Source organism: Mirounga angustirostris, unplaced genomic scaffold (assembly GCF_029215605.1).
Source record: "Mirounga angustirostris isolate CCGP_5_RB_7025 unplaced genomic scaffold, mMirAng1.0.hap1 SCAF_12, whole genome shotgun sequence".
Lineage (NCBI taxonomy): Eukaryota > Metazoa > Chordata > Mammalia > Carnivora > Phocidae > Mirounga > Mirounga angustirostris.
Genome location: NW_026991720.1, coordinates 1,314,288 through 1,330,858, shown reverse-complemented (window position 1 = coordinate 1,330,858; position 16,571 = coordinate 1,314,288). Strand labels below are relative to the sequence as shown.

The 16,571-nt window shown below is 52.6% G+C and overlaps 1 protein-coding gene across 1 annotated transcript in view; it reads right to left on the bottom strand.

The window, feature by feature from the left end:
- Positions 1 to 16,571, bottom strand: part of PTPRN2 (protein tyrosine phosphatase receptor type N2) — a 577,019-nt gene that overhangs the window by 56,259 nt on the left and 504,189 nt on the right. The window contains exon 17 of the mRNA XM_064575623.1: positions 8,153 to 8,300. Coding sequence (XP_064431693.1) covers positions 8,153 to 8,300 — 148 coding nt within the window. The remainder of the gene's footprint in view (positions 1 to 8,152; positions 8,301 to 16,571) is intronic.

The window sequence follows — 16,571 nt, the reverse complement described above, 5'->3', positions numbered from 1 at the left end:
CCCCTCCCATGCCGGTGTTGGGGCCATGCATGGGCGCTGCGTCCGACCGGGAGGGCAAAGCCGAGGGAGGCAGCGTGGTGGGCGTCTTGCGGGATCGGTGCCGCACGCACAGCGATGACGAGAGCAGAGACAGCACGCGAGCACAGCCACGCCACCTGCGTAATTCTGCTGAGACCTGCAGCCAACGCACACAGATTTCACCTCTACTCGTGCGAGGAACCACGGCCCACCCGTGGCTGAGACGAGGAAATGCACGAGACGCAGGTGGCCGAGTGTGTGGCTCCCGCATCCTCCGGGGGGTGGGCAGTCACACACGTTCAAACAAAGAAGACAGAGCTGTGTTTCGTTGAGAACACAGGCTGCCCCCAGAAAACAATCCCACCTGCATCTGTGCCGACTGGGGGGACTAGAGCCCGTGTGGGGGGGTGGACGGTGGGCACAAGCCGCCGTCTTCGAGGGATAGTCCTGACATCTGAAGGGGACCCAGGAGGACACAGTGACCCCTGACCCTTCGTAATGCTGTCTGAGACAACATTATTCCCCCCGAGGCCTTGCCAACTAGGATGCTTCTGGAAAAGTGAAAGAAGAAAGCTCGGCAGGAAACTTGCTGATTAACGTAACAGCGGTGGGGAGGGATGCCCAAATACCCCACAGAACAAGCCCTTCCCACAGGAGAAGGGGTGTGGCCCTGGGGACGGAGGGACATGGAACAGATGCGGGAGCAGCTTCTGGCTTCCTCCGTCCCTGCGAGTGGGCCGGGGCGGCCAGCACCCCCCTCCCACGGGAGCACAGTGGCTGTGGAAGGCCCAGCCCTGCCAGGGAGGGTGAGCTGCTGGGAAGCAGGCGGACGTCGGGGCAGGACCACGAGACCCACCCGTGGACCCGGGTGTCTGGGTGGATGAAGGGGATGTGGAAGCGCCCACTGGGGAGATGGGGTGCCTTCCACATCCCAAGGGACTGGCCCAGGAGCTCCCTGCGGGCTCGCGCTCGGCCAATACTGCGGCAGATGGCCTCTCCCACAGGCGCATAGGTATCCCCCAAATCGGTGGTGCCCGAGACCCTGGAGAAGCCAGGCCGTCGTCTGGGCCAACAGATGCTGCAAGGATGGTGTGGCCGCTTCTTCATCTCCATTGCGAGACCCTCACAGAAATACGGTTCCACGGTCCCCTCGTGACAGCTGTGGCCACCGGGGCCGTGTGAGAAGGGCATGGTAGGCGGAGGCGTGGACGGGGCAGGTCCCCCGTGGCTGCGGTAAGGAGAGCCACGCCCCATGGCCACAGACACCCCACGCTCGCGTATTACACGTCTACAGCCGGGAAGTCCGACATGAGTCTTCATCAAGCTTCGGGCGGGCTGGTTCTGAGGGTCCAGGGAGAATGCGCCTCCCTGCCTCCTCCCACTGAGATGTGCCCACGTTCTCGGCTCGCAGCCCCTCCCCTCGGCCTCCCGCCTCCATGCACCCCTGCTCCTACAGTTCCTCAGAATCGCCTTGAGTCAGTGTCCGCTGATCTGCAAACCCTCCTTCCACCTGCCACGTAAATCTCCCTCCCGCGAGGTGACTGCTCACAGATGCCAGAGTTGGGATGTGGGCATCTTGGGGCCACGGATCTGCTGCCACACTGGGCAAAGTGACAGAGTAGAATCCGTCGGAGACTCAAGGCCTCTCTGGAGAGCAATGGGCTCTGCGCTCCCAGGTTCCCACTGCCTGTTACGGACCACGTGGCCAGGTGGGTGACGCTCGCCTTGCCCGGTTCAGAAGACACCACGCAGGCGAGGTCAGCATCCCTGCAGAAGGAAGGCTGCCACCCACTGGACGTCTTCCGGGAGGCCTCACTGCTAGGAGGGCACGCTCTCCAGGCAAATGGGAATGAAGTGGACAGGAGACGAGCTGGGAAGATGTGGAGGAGAGGGGCAGGAAGGAGGGAAGTGTGGGGCTAGGAGTGGAAGTACAGTTTCAAGTCCCGGTTTCCTGAGATCCTGGAAGTCCACAGGCGAGGGTTGCTACTCACCTGCACTGACTTCTAACAAGGAAGAGTTTGCTGAATTCATGGTAACCTTGAGAGGAACATGGCCAACTCTCTTAAAGTGTTAGGTTGCCAAGAAAGAAAACCCTGGCTGGACAGTTAATATGGAAGCAGATGAGAGAACTTTGTTCCGGAAGCTCTAGAAGGGAGCCCAGCCTCAGAGAGACGGGAAACCTTCAGCATCAGGGCCCCGGGGGCACAGCTGCAAGTCCCCAAGTAAGGGAAGGAGAGACAGGCGTCCGGAGAAGCAGGGCAGGCAGGCCCTCGAAGGCCACGTGCGGTCGTACGTCCAAGGACGGGGTCGAGCAAGGGTGCAGACCTCACAGGGAAAGCTGTCAGGAGGGCTGACGCCCTCAGTGGGTTCATGATGGAAAACACAGCGGGGGTGATGACTGAGAGTCTTTTTAGCTGCGTTTGTTTAAACCTAAAGATCTCATCAGGTACGAAACCTCGATCTGGTGCAGAGGAAGCCATTTTAACAGGTGATTTAGAGAAAATGTATTTGATTGTGGCTCTGCCTGGACCATCTCTTTCCAAACCAGGAGGCGCAGAGAAGAGACAGGGGGTTGACGGATGGTGGGCGGATGCCACTCCCCACTGGTCCGGTGAGTGACGTCAGGCATTTATGAGTCCTCCACAGAAGCACGCTCGCGGCTCACATTCACGGCAGCCACGTGGAGACACGGAGACTGGCATGGCCACTCTCAATCCCATGGTGCCCCTGGGCCCCTGACCAGAATGGGGGCGGGGGGGGCCGGGGGACAGCAGGCCTGCAAGCCAGCAGGTGAGCTTCCCGCAGACCTGTCGGGACTGTTCACGAAACCGGAACGGGAATGTGGTCAGTAGGAGCGCAGCTTCATTAGGAACGAGTCATGTCAGAAAACAAAAGGGGGTTGTTTTCAAAAGACCACAGAGACGGAACCTCCAACCTGCTGTGATGATCCTTGATTACATCACGGTAAACACACTGCCGTCCGGATGTCCCTGGAATGCCTGGAAACGCTGAAGATGGACCGGAATGAGATGCTCGTTTTCTAGTTGTAACAACAGGGCTGTAGTAACGTAGGAGAACGTGACGTCCTTATTTTTAGGAGGCACAAGCTAAAGTATTTATGTAGATGTCATGATGCCTAAAACTCACTTTGGAAGAGTTCAGCCAGAAAGTGAGTAAAGCACACACACGTGTCAAGCAAAATCAGCCCCGTACTGACCGGCAGCTGTGGGGTCTGGGTGGTGGGTGTGGGTCACCACCCACTTATCATTTCTACCTGAGCGCTTTAAAACTTTTGCAATAAAATGTGTGGAGGAAGACCCTGCCACGCTGGTGACATTCCTTCTTTGTGAGGGCTCCTGGGCTGGCCCACGCGGGAGTCCCTCCTGGCTGGATTGCGCTGCCGGGCAGTCCTCTGTGGGGCCAGGAGGGAAGCCTGGGGCCCCCTGCTTCCCCTCCTTTGGCTCTGGCTCTTCTACCAGGAACGGGGAACACAGGACCCGCGCCTCTCGGGGTTCATGTCTGCGGCATCTGCCCCCGTGTCTGATCCAAGCGCTCCGTGAGCATCTCGACGATCCCGGGGCCGCACAGCAGGGCTGGATGCGAAGCCTTGGCTCACCACTGGCCACCGAATGCCCCTTCACAGACCTGTGTCCGCGTGAGGGGCTCTGGGTAGGGCAGTGCCCCGTGCTGACCCTGTCGGATGTGTTTTTATAGGTGAAGACACGTAAATCACGTTCGTCCAAGTGCAGATCCAGAAAGCTGACAGAGGGGAGGCGGTGTGTGGAACCAGGAATCAAACTCTTGCTGATGGTGAGCAAGGATCCGCTGACAGAGATGAGGGCAAAGCGCCTCTAACCTCAGGAAGGACAGGCGGGGATGCGGGCATCCCGGGCCACGGAACACGCGAGCCAACCTCGTGGCGTGTGACATGCGGACAGCGCGGTGGGTGTGGACAGGCCGGGGACGAGCGCCCCCCGCCGGCGAGGTCAGTCTGTTCACCGCACCGGGCGGGGGTGCTGCCGCAGAGTGGAGGCCGCCGCCTCGTGGGGGCTTGCGCGCCTGCGGGCTCCGAGGGAAGCAGTGCAGGGAATACAAAATCTGAGCTGTGATGGGTTAAGTTGTGCGACGGTCACGGCAGCTCCCGGCCCGGGTCCTGGAGGCGCGGACAAGCTGCTGCCTGGGGCACGTCGTCTCCGCCACGGCAACAAACCAAAGCCTGCCCCACTCCTGCCCCACTCCGAGGGGAGATTCCGCTGGGTCTGAGACAGGAACTTGTGTGGCCTGTAACTTCCTCGTCGAGGGGACACACGTGTGCAGAGCCTCGCACACAAGAGGGAAGGAATCCTGCTTGCTTATCAGATTTGGGAGGCGTACCCATGACCGATCGCGACAGGCAAACCAGGGCAGGTCTGGGTCACTCAGGCTAACCCAGGATAGCCCTCTGTGGGGATTCTGCTTAGAGTTTAGAAAAACAAATGTAAACCAAAGGTTTGTTTGGAAAGAAATTATTTCCTGAGTGTTTTAAGGAAAGCGATGCTCATCCCAAGGACTGCTATCTTGTGTGAATTTGGGATATTCCTTCCTGTGGAAGTTTGAAATTTTTGTGCATTTTTCCAACATGGAAAATCCCAGGCGAGAGCACAAGCACGTAGGGCCGGCGTGCCCCCAGCAGAGGGTAAGGGTTTGTGCCCCAGCGCCCTCGTCTGTCAAGTGCAGGAGTGATTCCTGCAGGGACTCGAGGTGACAGGCCCTGTGCGGGCACCCGGGGCTGGGGTTCACACACGGCCGAGCCCGGTGCCGCCCCAGCGCCCTGACCTCTGCGGACGGCCAGACGGGGTCAGCCGTCCTCCCCCAGGGCTGCCAGGCTGGCTGGGGTCTCTTTAGCAACAAAGCCAAGCTGTGAGCATGCTGCTAAGTGCTTTCTCTCTCTCTCCATGCCTGCATCCTGAGCTGTTCACTCTCTGGTTTCACCTCTAAGTAGTTTTTTGTCTCCGTCTAATTCTCGGTCTTGTTTTTGTAACAGAATAAAAAACATTTTTTGTTGTTGTTTAAAACGGTGCACTAAAATAGCATCATTCTCCTGTTCTTAATTTAAAGAGCAGATGAGCAGAATATTGCATAATTCTTTTTAAAAGTACAAATACACTTAGAAAGCATATTAGATTCTTTAAACTTCTGAAATAACATAGCTCCACCCGGCCCGCGTCAGTTAATCACCTCATAAATTCTCCTTTGACGGATACTTTGGAAGGAGCTGGGACCGCCAGGCTGTCGGGGAGAGAGGCTGATGTCCCGGCCACTTCTCAGTCTCCCACATGACCTGCCAGCCTAAGCTCCAGGAGGCGGGAGAGGTGTCTCAGACGGGCCCCGGACACGGGAAGACGCGAAGGAGGGTGGAAGGCTCAGGGGGTGTGCGGGCCGTTCCCTGGGCCCGGGAAGCTGCAGGAGTCCAGCTGGTGGACCCCGAAGACGCTGACTGGCCCGCGATGGGGAAGTCAGGCAGTCACTTCCGCCCCTGGGGTGGAGGAACTGCTGAAGAAGGGCTTCCTCAAAGGGACAGGTGTGGAGGCAGGAGGACGGGAGGCCCAACCCTGGGGGTCCCCCCCCGGGGCATCCAAGAACCCGTCAAATCGGCAACCTGGGAGCTTGGTGGAAGGGACGGGGAGGGTGCTGGGGCAAGCCGGCTCTGCTCCCACCTGCCAGTGTGGACGCCGGGAGGAGTGCGTCCTGCGCTGACGGCCCCGGCCACCTGCTCACGGGGCCCACACTGGCCTGCAGAGGCCAGAGGCGCGGGAAGTCCACCCTCAACACCTTGCGGTCCCACCATGGGGCCGGTTCTGTGCCACGAAGAGCGTGAGCGCCCAGCCACAGGAAGCAGAGTTTCCGAAAGAGGAGGTAGTTCTCTTCCGTGCAGTCTGGCAAGACCGACCGAGACCTCAGCTTCTCTCCACGCCACCCCCCGCATCCTGCTCGGGAAGGGGTGCAGGCTGAGATGGTAAGACTCCCCCGACAAGCGAGGCGGCCAGTAGCGGGGAGGACAGGGTGGTCGCTACGGGTCATCCACGAAAATGCTTCTGTGCCAGCCCTGGCCTCCGTGGCCCGCACAGCTGCCCCTTCATGACCCGGGACAGCGAGGAGCTGGGGCATGCTGCTGGAGCATCGGCCACCTATCCCCAGCGCCACGGGAAGAAGGAAGAGGCTCTGGTCAAAGGGCAGGTGTTGGGGCTCCCATGGCCTTGGGACGGGGTGCCCCACCGTCACGAAGGTCCTGTGGGCACAGGGACTCCGTGGGCCACCTGCTGCAGTCTGGTCTTTCACTGTGGGAGGGGTGCTGGAGGAAGAGGACGTGAGTTTTAGTATTTACCATACGGGACCCAACAGTGCAAGTAAGCGACCAGACCCAGGGAGACGTTCCATCTAAGCTTGTGGACTATTTGCCCCAAACAGCTACGTATCCAAGACTCAGGCCGAAGCCTCCCCACCTCCCCACAGCGGCCCTGGTAGGTCATCACACCTCCCAGCCTGTCAGTGGCTCCCCCCCCCAACAGTAGGTGCTTAATAAATATGTTAGTCAATTGTGGGTTCTTTGTTACTTTCCTTCTAAATATAGAAGCTCTTATTTTTATTTTTCAAAAAAATTTTAAAGATTTTATTTATTTATTTGAGAGAGAGAACAAGAGGTGGAGAGGGGCAGAGGCAGAGAGGGAGAGAGAGAGGCAGACTCCCGGCTGAGCAGGAGCCCAACTTGGGATTCGATCCCAGGACCTGAGCTGAAGGCAGACACTTAACCGACTGAGCCACCCGGGCGCCCCTAAAAGCTCCTATTTTTAAAGCTCTTCAGGGAAAAACCCCTCACACCTCATGGAAATGGATGGCCTCATCTGAACCCCCACTGAACTGTTAGAAAAAGTCATGCCCAGAAGTGCCTTCAGATTTCAAGGGTCTGCGATGCCCAGGTCAGTGTTGATGGCAACATAAGGGGCCAGCTTTTAATCTTCTGACCTGCAAACTCGATCAGATTGCTGCCATTTACCATCAGAACATCTCCGGCAGCCTGTGCCGGGCCGGGTGAGGCGGGACCATCGGGAGAGGGTCTGCACCGTGCTCTGGGGGCACCAGGCTGACTGCAGCGCTGGCTCCCAAGGGCTGGGGCACAGCGTGTGGGACACGGCGTGGGGGGGGATCGTCCCCACCGTGGACGCAGATTTTGCAGAGAGTGTGGCTTTGGCGTGTCCTTGAAAATGTCAGCCGACAAAGAACATTGCATTACGTCTGAAGTGTGCCCGACTACGTCTCGCCTGTAGGCACTAGGACGGGGACGGGGCAACTGCGCACGTGTTGGCCGCCCACGCGGTCAGCACCAGGAGAGCGTCTGTTCACGTCGGGCACTTGGGTCACAAACGCCCCTCACATCCCTGTCCTCTCTGCAGGGTGGGTTCATGCATTCATCAGGGTGCAAGCCTGGACCGGAACCAGCGAGAACACAGGAGGTTCCTGCGTTTATTGGCCAAGTGACTGAGAAAGGGGCCCGGCGGCCAGGAAGGGGCACACTAAGCCAGTCTGTCTGTTTACGGCCTCTGCGCGGGCCTGTCCGTCCGTAAGTCACATCACATACAACGCATAAAATAAGACTGTCTCCTACTCGAAGCAAGCTGCTTTGAAGAACTGGTATCTTTTTGTATCTCTGTTTTCTGGTGGTGATTCCTGTGCCGAGAGCAGGTCCTCGACAATGCTTGTTGCAGTAAGCGTGAGGCCGGAAGATGTCTGTGGACCCACCACCACCCACCTGGGGCCCACAGTGCGGAAGGCAATGTGCTAACTATCCTCAGGGCCCGAAGATTTCAAGGACGACAGGTGGATCCCAATTACAGACAAAGAGGCTCAACGAGGCTAAGGAATGAGTCTCAAACTGCACAGTAATAGCAAACAAAGCAAGTGCTCGTTGGTGTGTGGATGTCCTCAACCCAGGACTGTGCCCCTGGACCACAAAGGAAGACACTGACTCTGTTTCTAGGCCAGGATGGCTTCCCAGCCATGAGCAGAAACACAGGCGCGAATGGGAAGGTGCTGCCGGCCCCACCCGGCCCCCACCTCCCCCTCCCCTGGCCCGGGAGCGCCAGGGCTGGGTACATACAGGTCAGCACCGCCGGAGACCGGTTCTTCAGCACGTTCTCCTCCCTCTGGGCCACAAGCGAGCTGTTGGGCTCGGCCTGGTAGACACACAGTGCCTCCCACTCCTTCTCCAGCCGGTTCTTGTTCTTCAAGTGGTCCTCCATGTAGGCCTGAAATGGAAAACACGGAATCAGGGACTGCCGCCTACAGCGGCGTCAGGCCCTCGGCGGGAGCCAGGACACAGAGGACACAGCCCACGCTTCACCTGCGTGTTTGAGTGAAGAAGCTGGTTCCTACCAGACCCAGTAAACACAGACCAGCCAGACGCACAAAATGCAGGAAAGGCTTTTTACATGTTTTGCTGGTTGGTTCCCGGGGGTTCATGGTGTGTACATTCCGGGTACAGAGCCCGGGCATCAAGAACACTCAGATGATGATGTGGCCTTGTCAGCTATTACCAACCAACTGGGGAAAAGAAGGACACACGGTAGACCAGATCCGATCAACTGACCAAAAGCTGGTGTAGATAACGTGTCCACGCAGATGCCGTTCTTCTTATAATTGGCCTACTTTTCTGAATCCAGTGGGTGTGATGTGCTTAAGGCATGGGGCTGCTCGGATTTGTGCAAAATGTTAAGCAACTTGTGGTGGTAAAAAAAACCAAAAAAAACAAAACAAAACCCCAAAACAGTGGAACCAGATATCCTGACCCTCGGTTGCTCGGATCTTAATTTTTCTGGGCACTTGTCTGTCAGCAGCGATCGCCAGAAGTGGATGAGGAAAGGCCTCCGGAACATCCCCTCCCACAAGGACAGCCACGCCGGCCAGCCCTGTCTGTGCATTCTCATGGATCTATGGAGTTGAGAAACGACCGTGGCTTTAAGGAAAAGCATTTCAAATGGCAAAACCCCAGTGGCTTTGTTGCACCCAATGGAAACAGTGGTCCCACCCTGGGATGCCGTGTTTGGGGGTCTTCAATGTGTTGTGTGTGGACACAGGTCTTCAGCCACATCCACGAACAAAATAAAACACACACGCACATGGGTCCAGGCCCCTAGTGGTTAGGCCCCCCCAGGTCTAGTCAGGGTTGGCCCCTGGCCCCCTGCCAGCCCCCACTGTCCTCTCACTCCAAGGGAGCACGACAGGCCTGCTCTGCGTCTCCTCCCTAGCCAACTGCTCTGGGCTCAGCAGCACCAGGAAAAGTAACTCACATCAGTCTTGTTGGCTTCCCACTCGTCTCACAGTTTGGACTACAGTTGGCTTGAACTGGTTTGTGTTATTCACTCAACAAATACCGGCTCTATCCATGTCGGTCTGCAAACCAGGGAAAGCCAGTGCTCTGTGGGAATTGTGGGACAGAAGGCATCGCCCTCAGGGTCTGCCTGGTCCAGCGGGTGAGGGGCGGTGGGGGCACCCAGCCGACGTCACCGGGAGGGCCAGTGATGGGCTGTGACCAGAAGCCAGGACCTGGGTTGTCACAGTCATTTAGGTACCCGGCAGATGGCCTTTTGTGCAGATGACAGAGAACCACACGAGCCATGCAGTGACATACCCTCGACCCTCTGAGGCACACCCTCCTGAGGAACAGAGCCTCCAGCCACTGAAGGTGAGGGAGTCGTACCAGCCCACCCCTCCTCATCAGCGCCCTACACTGTGACCTCCGCCCAGACAGCCCCTCCGGGTTCTTCTCAAGGGGAGGAAGTGAATTTAAGTGGCCCAATCCAGAAAATATCAACTACAAACTGCTTTTTCTTTTTGAGACAATCATTGTGGAATATTGAATACAAAGTTATCCTAATAAGGACATTTTTGCATGATTAACATTTAAGTTTTGTGAAATATTTCTCCAGCTAAAATATGGGGGGAGGTATAGTTCTGGCTGAAGTGTGTGGTTTCAGTGTTTCTGTGGTTACTTTCCTCAATATCGGATATTGTCTGCAAGAGGGGCACCGGATGTCACCTTAATCCCTGTAAACTGCAGGTGTTTACATTTTCACGTTTACCTCAACGATGGGAAGTGAAATCACGCTGCGAGCTCACTTGAGTTTCTAAATTTATAGCAAGAAATACAAACTGGGACTGTAGTAAGCAAGCTTGGGTGGTAGGAGGGAGGAGGGAGAAAGAGCAGATATAGACTATTTTTTCATTGAGAACGAAGTCATGTAAAGATACACTTGATTATATTAAAATTGAGATAACTTTTTCATTCTCTCCGCATGTGCTACTCCGGTAGCCTGTGTCTGTCCTGCCCTGGTCATCTCAATTTGATCTGTTCTGTTAATATTTTTATGAAACATCATTTATGATATTAAAGTGATGTAATTTCCCCATTCATGGTTTTGGAGACTTTCCTCTTTTATGTTTGTGGATAAGATTCTTGCTTTTCATCTGTGACATGAGAGTATATTTTCACGTTGTCTGTGGGGAAGCTAAGCCTTAGTCGTAAAATAATGTGTTTTAAACAACACCCAAACCAAACTGCCACAGTAACTTAATCCTGGGAGGTCCTGTCTCTCACGGGTGTGAGAAGTGTGAATTAGAACAGGTATAGTAACCTTCCTCAGACATAGTCATCTTCCGGAATAATTGGTAAGTTAACATGTAATGAAACACTACTCATATTCTTTCCCCCAGAGTGAGCATGTAGCTGGAGCTGTTTTAAAAACTGAATTCCAATAGTTTTATTTTATATATGTGTGTGTATGTGAGAGTGAGCATGGTGGTAATGGTGGGAGGGCATAGTTTTTAAACAAACTGTACATTTTTATTACACATGTAGCATGCATAGAAAAGAACAAAAAACGAAAGGAAGCAGAATGAAAACAAATGCTACTAATAACTCCACCACCCAGAGCTAACCATAAGGCTTTGATAAACCCTACTCTCCTTAGCACGTGCATGGGCTGCTTTTTCTCTTTTTTTTCAGGGCTGATCACCATCACTTCAGCTTTGGACAACATCCATATTATAGGACTTTCTTGTCTGAGTTGACAAGAAGCTGAGATGAAACTTTCATCTTATATTCGGAGAAGCCAAGGCTTAGATTCGTTAAACCCTTAGCCCAAAGCCCCCAGCAGCCAGATGCAGCACCAAAGCTTGGGTCTGCTGCCTGGGACACTGCTGTTTTGTCTTGGTCCCTGCTGCAACCTCCTCCCCACACCCCTACCTTCACATCCACTTCCTAGTTCATTCACAGAGCGACCGGATCACCACTTCTGGTCCCAGATACCACTGGTTTAAAAAACCACCAGTGGAGCCTAGACTAGCACTATCCTTTGTCCAAACTTCATTTTACTAACCTGCTCCTTTCTGTCCCAATAAGACTATTTCCCAATGTTTTGAACACCCCCCACCCCATATCACCATCACTCTTTACACTTTGTTCATGCTGATTCTTCTGTAATGAATCTATCCCGACTTTAAGGTCAGCGCAACACCAGCACCTCCTTTGTGAACCTAGTATGTGCCTACTGCCAGCCTCTTGGATCCTCATTTCCTACAACCCCACCCTCTTCATCGGACACTTACTATTTTAAAAACTATGTCTTTGCACATTCTTCTTTGTGCTGTAGCTTGGGGGTGTCAGGATATTCTTCCGCTCATGAGATTAAGATTTTTGAAAATGGGGCCAGTGTCTCATTCACTTGTCCCGTGCTTTGGGCACACAGTCAATATTTGTTGGATGACTGCTCATAACCTGGATATTTCTAGAAGTAATTTTGTACTACTGATAAACATTTTATGTCAATGATGGCATCCAAAAAAATTGTCTTAGGATCTTCTGAAGTTGGAAGAATTGCCCCAAAATGTAATGTAGGGATTTTGTTTCATTGTATATTTCCTCACCTCCTTCTTGCTTTCTGGGTTATCCAGTCAGCATCTTTACAATTCACGCCAACCAGGTGCTGCCACATTCTAATGCTCCCATGGCAACCCTGACGTAATGGCAGGTTTAGAAACTTGGAGGCACCACAACAGTTCAGAAAGCTCTACCTCCAACCCTTTTAACTCTTCCCTCTGAGTCCAGGCCCCGTGCTGTCTCCCCCCGTTCTTCTCTGTCACTGTGTGAACTCTGTGCGCTTGGCAGGTGTCTCTCATTCGGGACGTAATACATGCCGTCACTGGTGTGATGAGGGCTATTTCTAGAACCTGTCGTCCTAGGAGCTGTGAGCACCTGCTGGTTAGGTACCCACCTCACCCACATCACTTTACACAGTCCTGTTCCAGGTTCTTGTGAGTACCTCTGAATTGAAACTTTATGAGAGAAGCCCTGGGATATGCAAAGTACTAGTTAATAGTACTAGTTAATAGTACTAGAAGGGAACCAGCCACATGCAGGTGGGATCCCACTGTGATGTGCACTCTGAAAATGTAAAAGAAGTGAAGAGCTGGTGCTCAGTATCAGTTGTTTCAACTTGAAGAGCGTAGGTAAATTAACTTTTTTTAAAGATTTTATTTATTTATTTGACAGAGAGAGACACAGCGAGAGAGGGAACACAAGCAGGGGGAGTGGGAGAAGGAGAAGCAGGCTTCCCGCCAAGCAGGGAGCCCGATGCAGGAGGGCTCTAGCCCAGGACCCTGGGATCATGACCTGAGCCGAAGGCAGACGCTTAACCGACTGAACCACCCAGGCGCCCCAGGTAAATTAATTTTGATAGCTACTGCTGGTTCTTAAGGAATGTTTGGAAGCATGACTTTACTCTTTTAGGGTTGTTCACTATACCTTAATATTGGGGGTGGCAGAGGTAGAGGCTGTGGAAGTGTTCTTGGCGGGAAGAACTCCCTCGGAGGAATTTTACTCAAGCTGGTTTTAGATCAGTCCTGAGTGGGGAGCTGTCTAAACCTTCTTGAATTCTGATACTTTCCTGGGACCTAGACTTAATGGGTTTGCAGAAAAGATAATCCCCAGATAAACTGTTTGTGGGAAAAAGCCGGCAGGTTCCAGAATGTGGGTTTTCCGAGTTAGTAACCAGGACACACTGGCTGACCCCGGCCTCAGGCTCCACGGCATTAGCAAGTAGAGCAGGTTGAAGATGAGCCAGCATTTCTTTTGAGTTTTTTGCCCAGTGAGAACACCACCAGCTTTCGTAAGCCCTATTTTATGAGATATTAACCCAATCAGAGGTTCTCCTGTTTAATCTTCTTTGTACGAGTCTTAATTCCTCATCTCTTATCTTTTTCTAGCTCATGCTGTTAGATCACTGGTGGGAAGCCTACAAACATTTTCTGGGTCACAAGGACTATGTGCCACCAGATGACACAGCATCCGTGTTTCAGACAAACCGACTGGCCTCCACATTTAATGGGATAATTTTACACAGAATCCCAAATCTTTGGGACAAAAATGTTATTGCTTGGAGACATGTCCACAATTTGTCAAGATAGCTTAAATATTTTCTGCAGTAAGTTTTCTGATCACATTGTCAACACCGTGAGGTCAAGAAAGTGATTTCTAAAAATATGGAGCATTTGGGATGCTCTGGAACATGATGGGGTTTTATTAATAATCACAAGAGCACTTTCTATCTTCAGGAGCTGATTGTAGCTTCCGTCCCCAAAGCCTTTATGAAAGCCTCAAGGAGCTTTTGCTGAATTGGAAAGCAGTAAAATGGAGTAGGCACTGAACTGGATTTTGAAAGACTTCTTAATGTAATTCACAAAAAGAGTTGGTCCCCACATAGCTACTTTTTGGTTATACTTTTGGGCAAACCACCTCATCTCACTGACCCTTAATATACTGCTACATAAAAATGGGAATCATAGTTCCTATTCCTGAAGGCGGATCCGAAGATTGACTGGGTCGCTCTGTGAAGTCGCTTTGTGAACTATAACATGTATATACGCGGAGAGGTGGTGATCATGGCGGGCCTCAGCTTTTCATTAGAAAAAGAGGGAATCTCTTAAATTGTCGTCCATATCCTGTGACTTTACTGTGTGTCCTGGGGACATTCCCATGAGCTAATGAAATGACACAGTGAGTCTGCAGAAAGAGCAAACACCGAGTACAGCCTGAATGCAGAATTCAGGGGCATCGTGGCGGACACACCACCAGCGTAAATACCACCAGAGAGGGAGATAACAAGCAGCACCAGTAAGCATGTAGTTACCAGCCTCAGAGTCCTATCCTATTCACCAGGGACAGCCATCTTCCTCAAAAACTCAGTTTCCACCTTGTGTGGATGGAGCCAACATGTGCTCGGATTGCCATGCTGAGCTCACAGCCACCTGACTGTGAGATCAGGGATGGTTCCAGAACTATCCCCCTCCTCTTGCCTTGCTCCCTTTTGTTGATCACTGCCTAGTGAGGGAGGTATTTCATGGCCAGTCTTGAGGAGTCATTGGAAAATGCCAGTATAAGAGAAGGTGTGAAATCAAGCTGCTAATCGAAAGATGTTTTCCAGTGTGGAAAGCGGGTGCTAATACCCTGTGGCACTTCTGACTCAGCACCCTCAGACTGCGTCCTGCTCGGAGACTGTTTCATGGGCACTGTTTTATGTTTGGTGTCAACACTGGGACCCATTTCCAGGATCACTAAGGAAATAACCCCACTTACAAAAACTATTGTTTCACCACATGCAACAAGCCCACGTCCACACTTTGACGCCAGTCGGCAGAGTTGCTGTCCGCCTCTGAACGCCAGGATAATGGAGTGTGCAGACTTGTCAGGGGTCGTCCAGACCCAGGCCACGGGGCAGCACGGGCTCGTCCAGGGCCTCCCAGATCGCAGCCGCCAAAGGTGCTCTGCCAAATCTGCGTGCAGTGGCTGGCCAGGGCCTGAGGGACAGCAAAGTTTAGCTCCACTAAACGTCAGAGATGATATGTTATTTTAGCATCTCTTATACCAGCACTGGAAGGGGTGAGATTCTGGGCAGTGCGAGTGGATTCATTATTACTAAAGAGAACAGCAGAAACATAGCCCTTTCCTGGAACACCAAAGCTCATGAGGATGGAGGATCACGGGTGGACAGATAAGCGGAACGGCATCCAGTCAGCACCATGTCCCCTCAGTCAATATATACAGAAACCGTCAACGGCAGCATGAAACAGTGTCCTTGCAGGTGTCCGGACACCTGCTGTGTGGGTCCTCAGATACGAAACAAGTAGAGAGCATCTCGGTGGAACTTCATTTTACAACAATGCTGCCAGAAACAAGCATATGCCCGCTGTGGCAAAGGCGTATTAAAGATGGGTGGGCTTTTGGAAGACCCGATTTTTATGAGGGAAGCTTTGTTTCCACTCCTTTCTTTACCTTGGTGCCTGTTATTACATGACTTTACTGATGTGACAAACATTTTGTTAAAGTGAAGAATACAACCCATTTACATTTCCCTTCCTTGTGAGGAGACCAGAAGGCTTTGTGCTTTAAAATCAGGTAGAGGTAGATTAATGCCTTTAAAAGCAAGGAGTAAGCTTCTTCTGCTGCCATTTGGGCAAAGGGAGGACCTTTTTCTCTTTAAAAATAAACATTGCTGGGGCACCTGGCTGGCTCAGTCGTTGAGCGTCTGCCTTGGGCTCAGGTCATGATCCCAGGGTCCTGGGATCGAGCCCCGCATCGGGCTCCCTGCTTCTCCCTCTCCCACTCCCCCTGCTTGTGTTCCTGCTCTCACTCTCTCTCTCTCTGTCAAATAAATAAAATCTTTAGAAAAAAAAAATAAACATTGCCACTTGTCTTCATTAATACATGAAAGGGAAATGTTTATGTTAAATGTTTGAATTCCCACAGTAAGAGGTTTGAATTCCAAGCAAAGAATATGTAAAGATGAGAGGAGCACTTTGATGGGGTCCATCGTGCTGACTCGGCTTACGCAGCCAGAGCCGCGGTGTCAGCCGGTGGTGCGGCGAGGCTGGAGCTCTGTCCGTCTGCACAGCGTTGCCTCTGACGCACTCTCAATGTTATTCATTAATGTTATGAGCGGGCCCGTGAAGATACTTGAAATTCAAAATTAGAAATTCTAAGCAGTACATTCAAACTCAGAGAAGGACAGATCTAGTTAAATGATCAGAGGGTAGCTTGTGATTTCTCAGCTTAGAAAAGATTTGCTAGAAACAGGAATTGTGACCCATACGATTGTATTCAAATGCCACCTGACTCTGATAAATCGGAGCTACAGTGTGAGGCCCTGCACAAAGAGCATGGCCTGGCTGCCCAGCGTGTCCCGTACCATGCCCCACATCTTGGCACCTCCTCTCACTTGCCGTGGGACTGCTGGTCTCACGGGGTGCTTAAAACGCGCATGGCTCTGGTAGATTTACACGTTATTCTTAAAAATGGCCAAAAAAAAAAAAAAACCCAAAAAAACCCCACAGACCCAGGAAAGGCCAACTCAAAGCATGTTCCTGTGTTATCAAAACAGAGTTTTGATAACACAGGAAAAGCAAACACAGTTTGGCCTTCAGCCTCTGGGTCATGCGTACAAAAAGCCTAAAGACGTAGGCGTGAG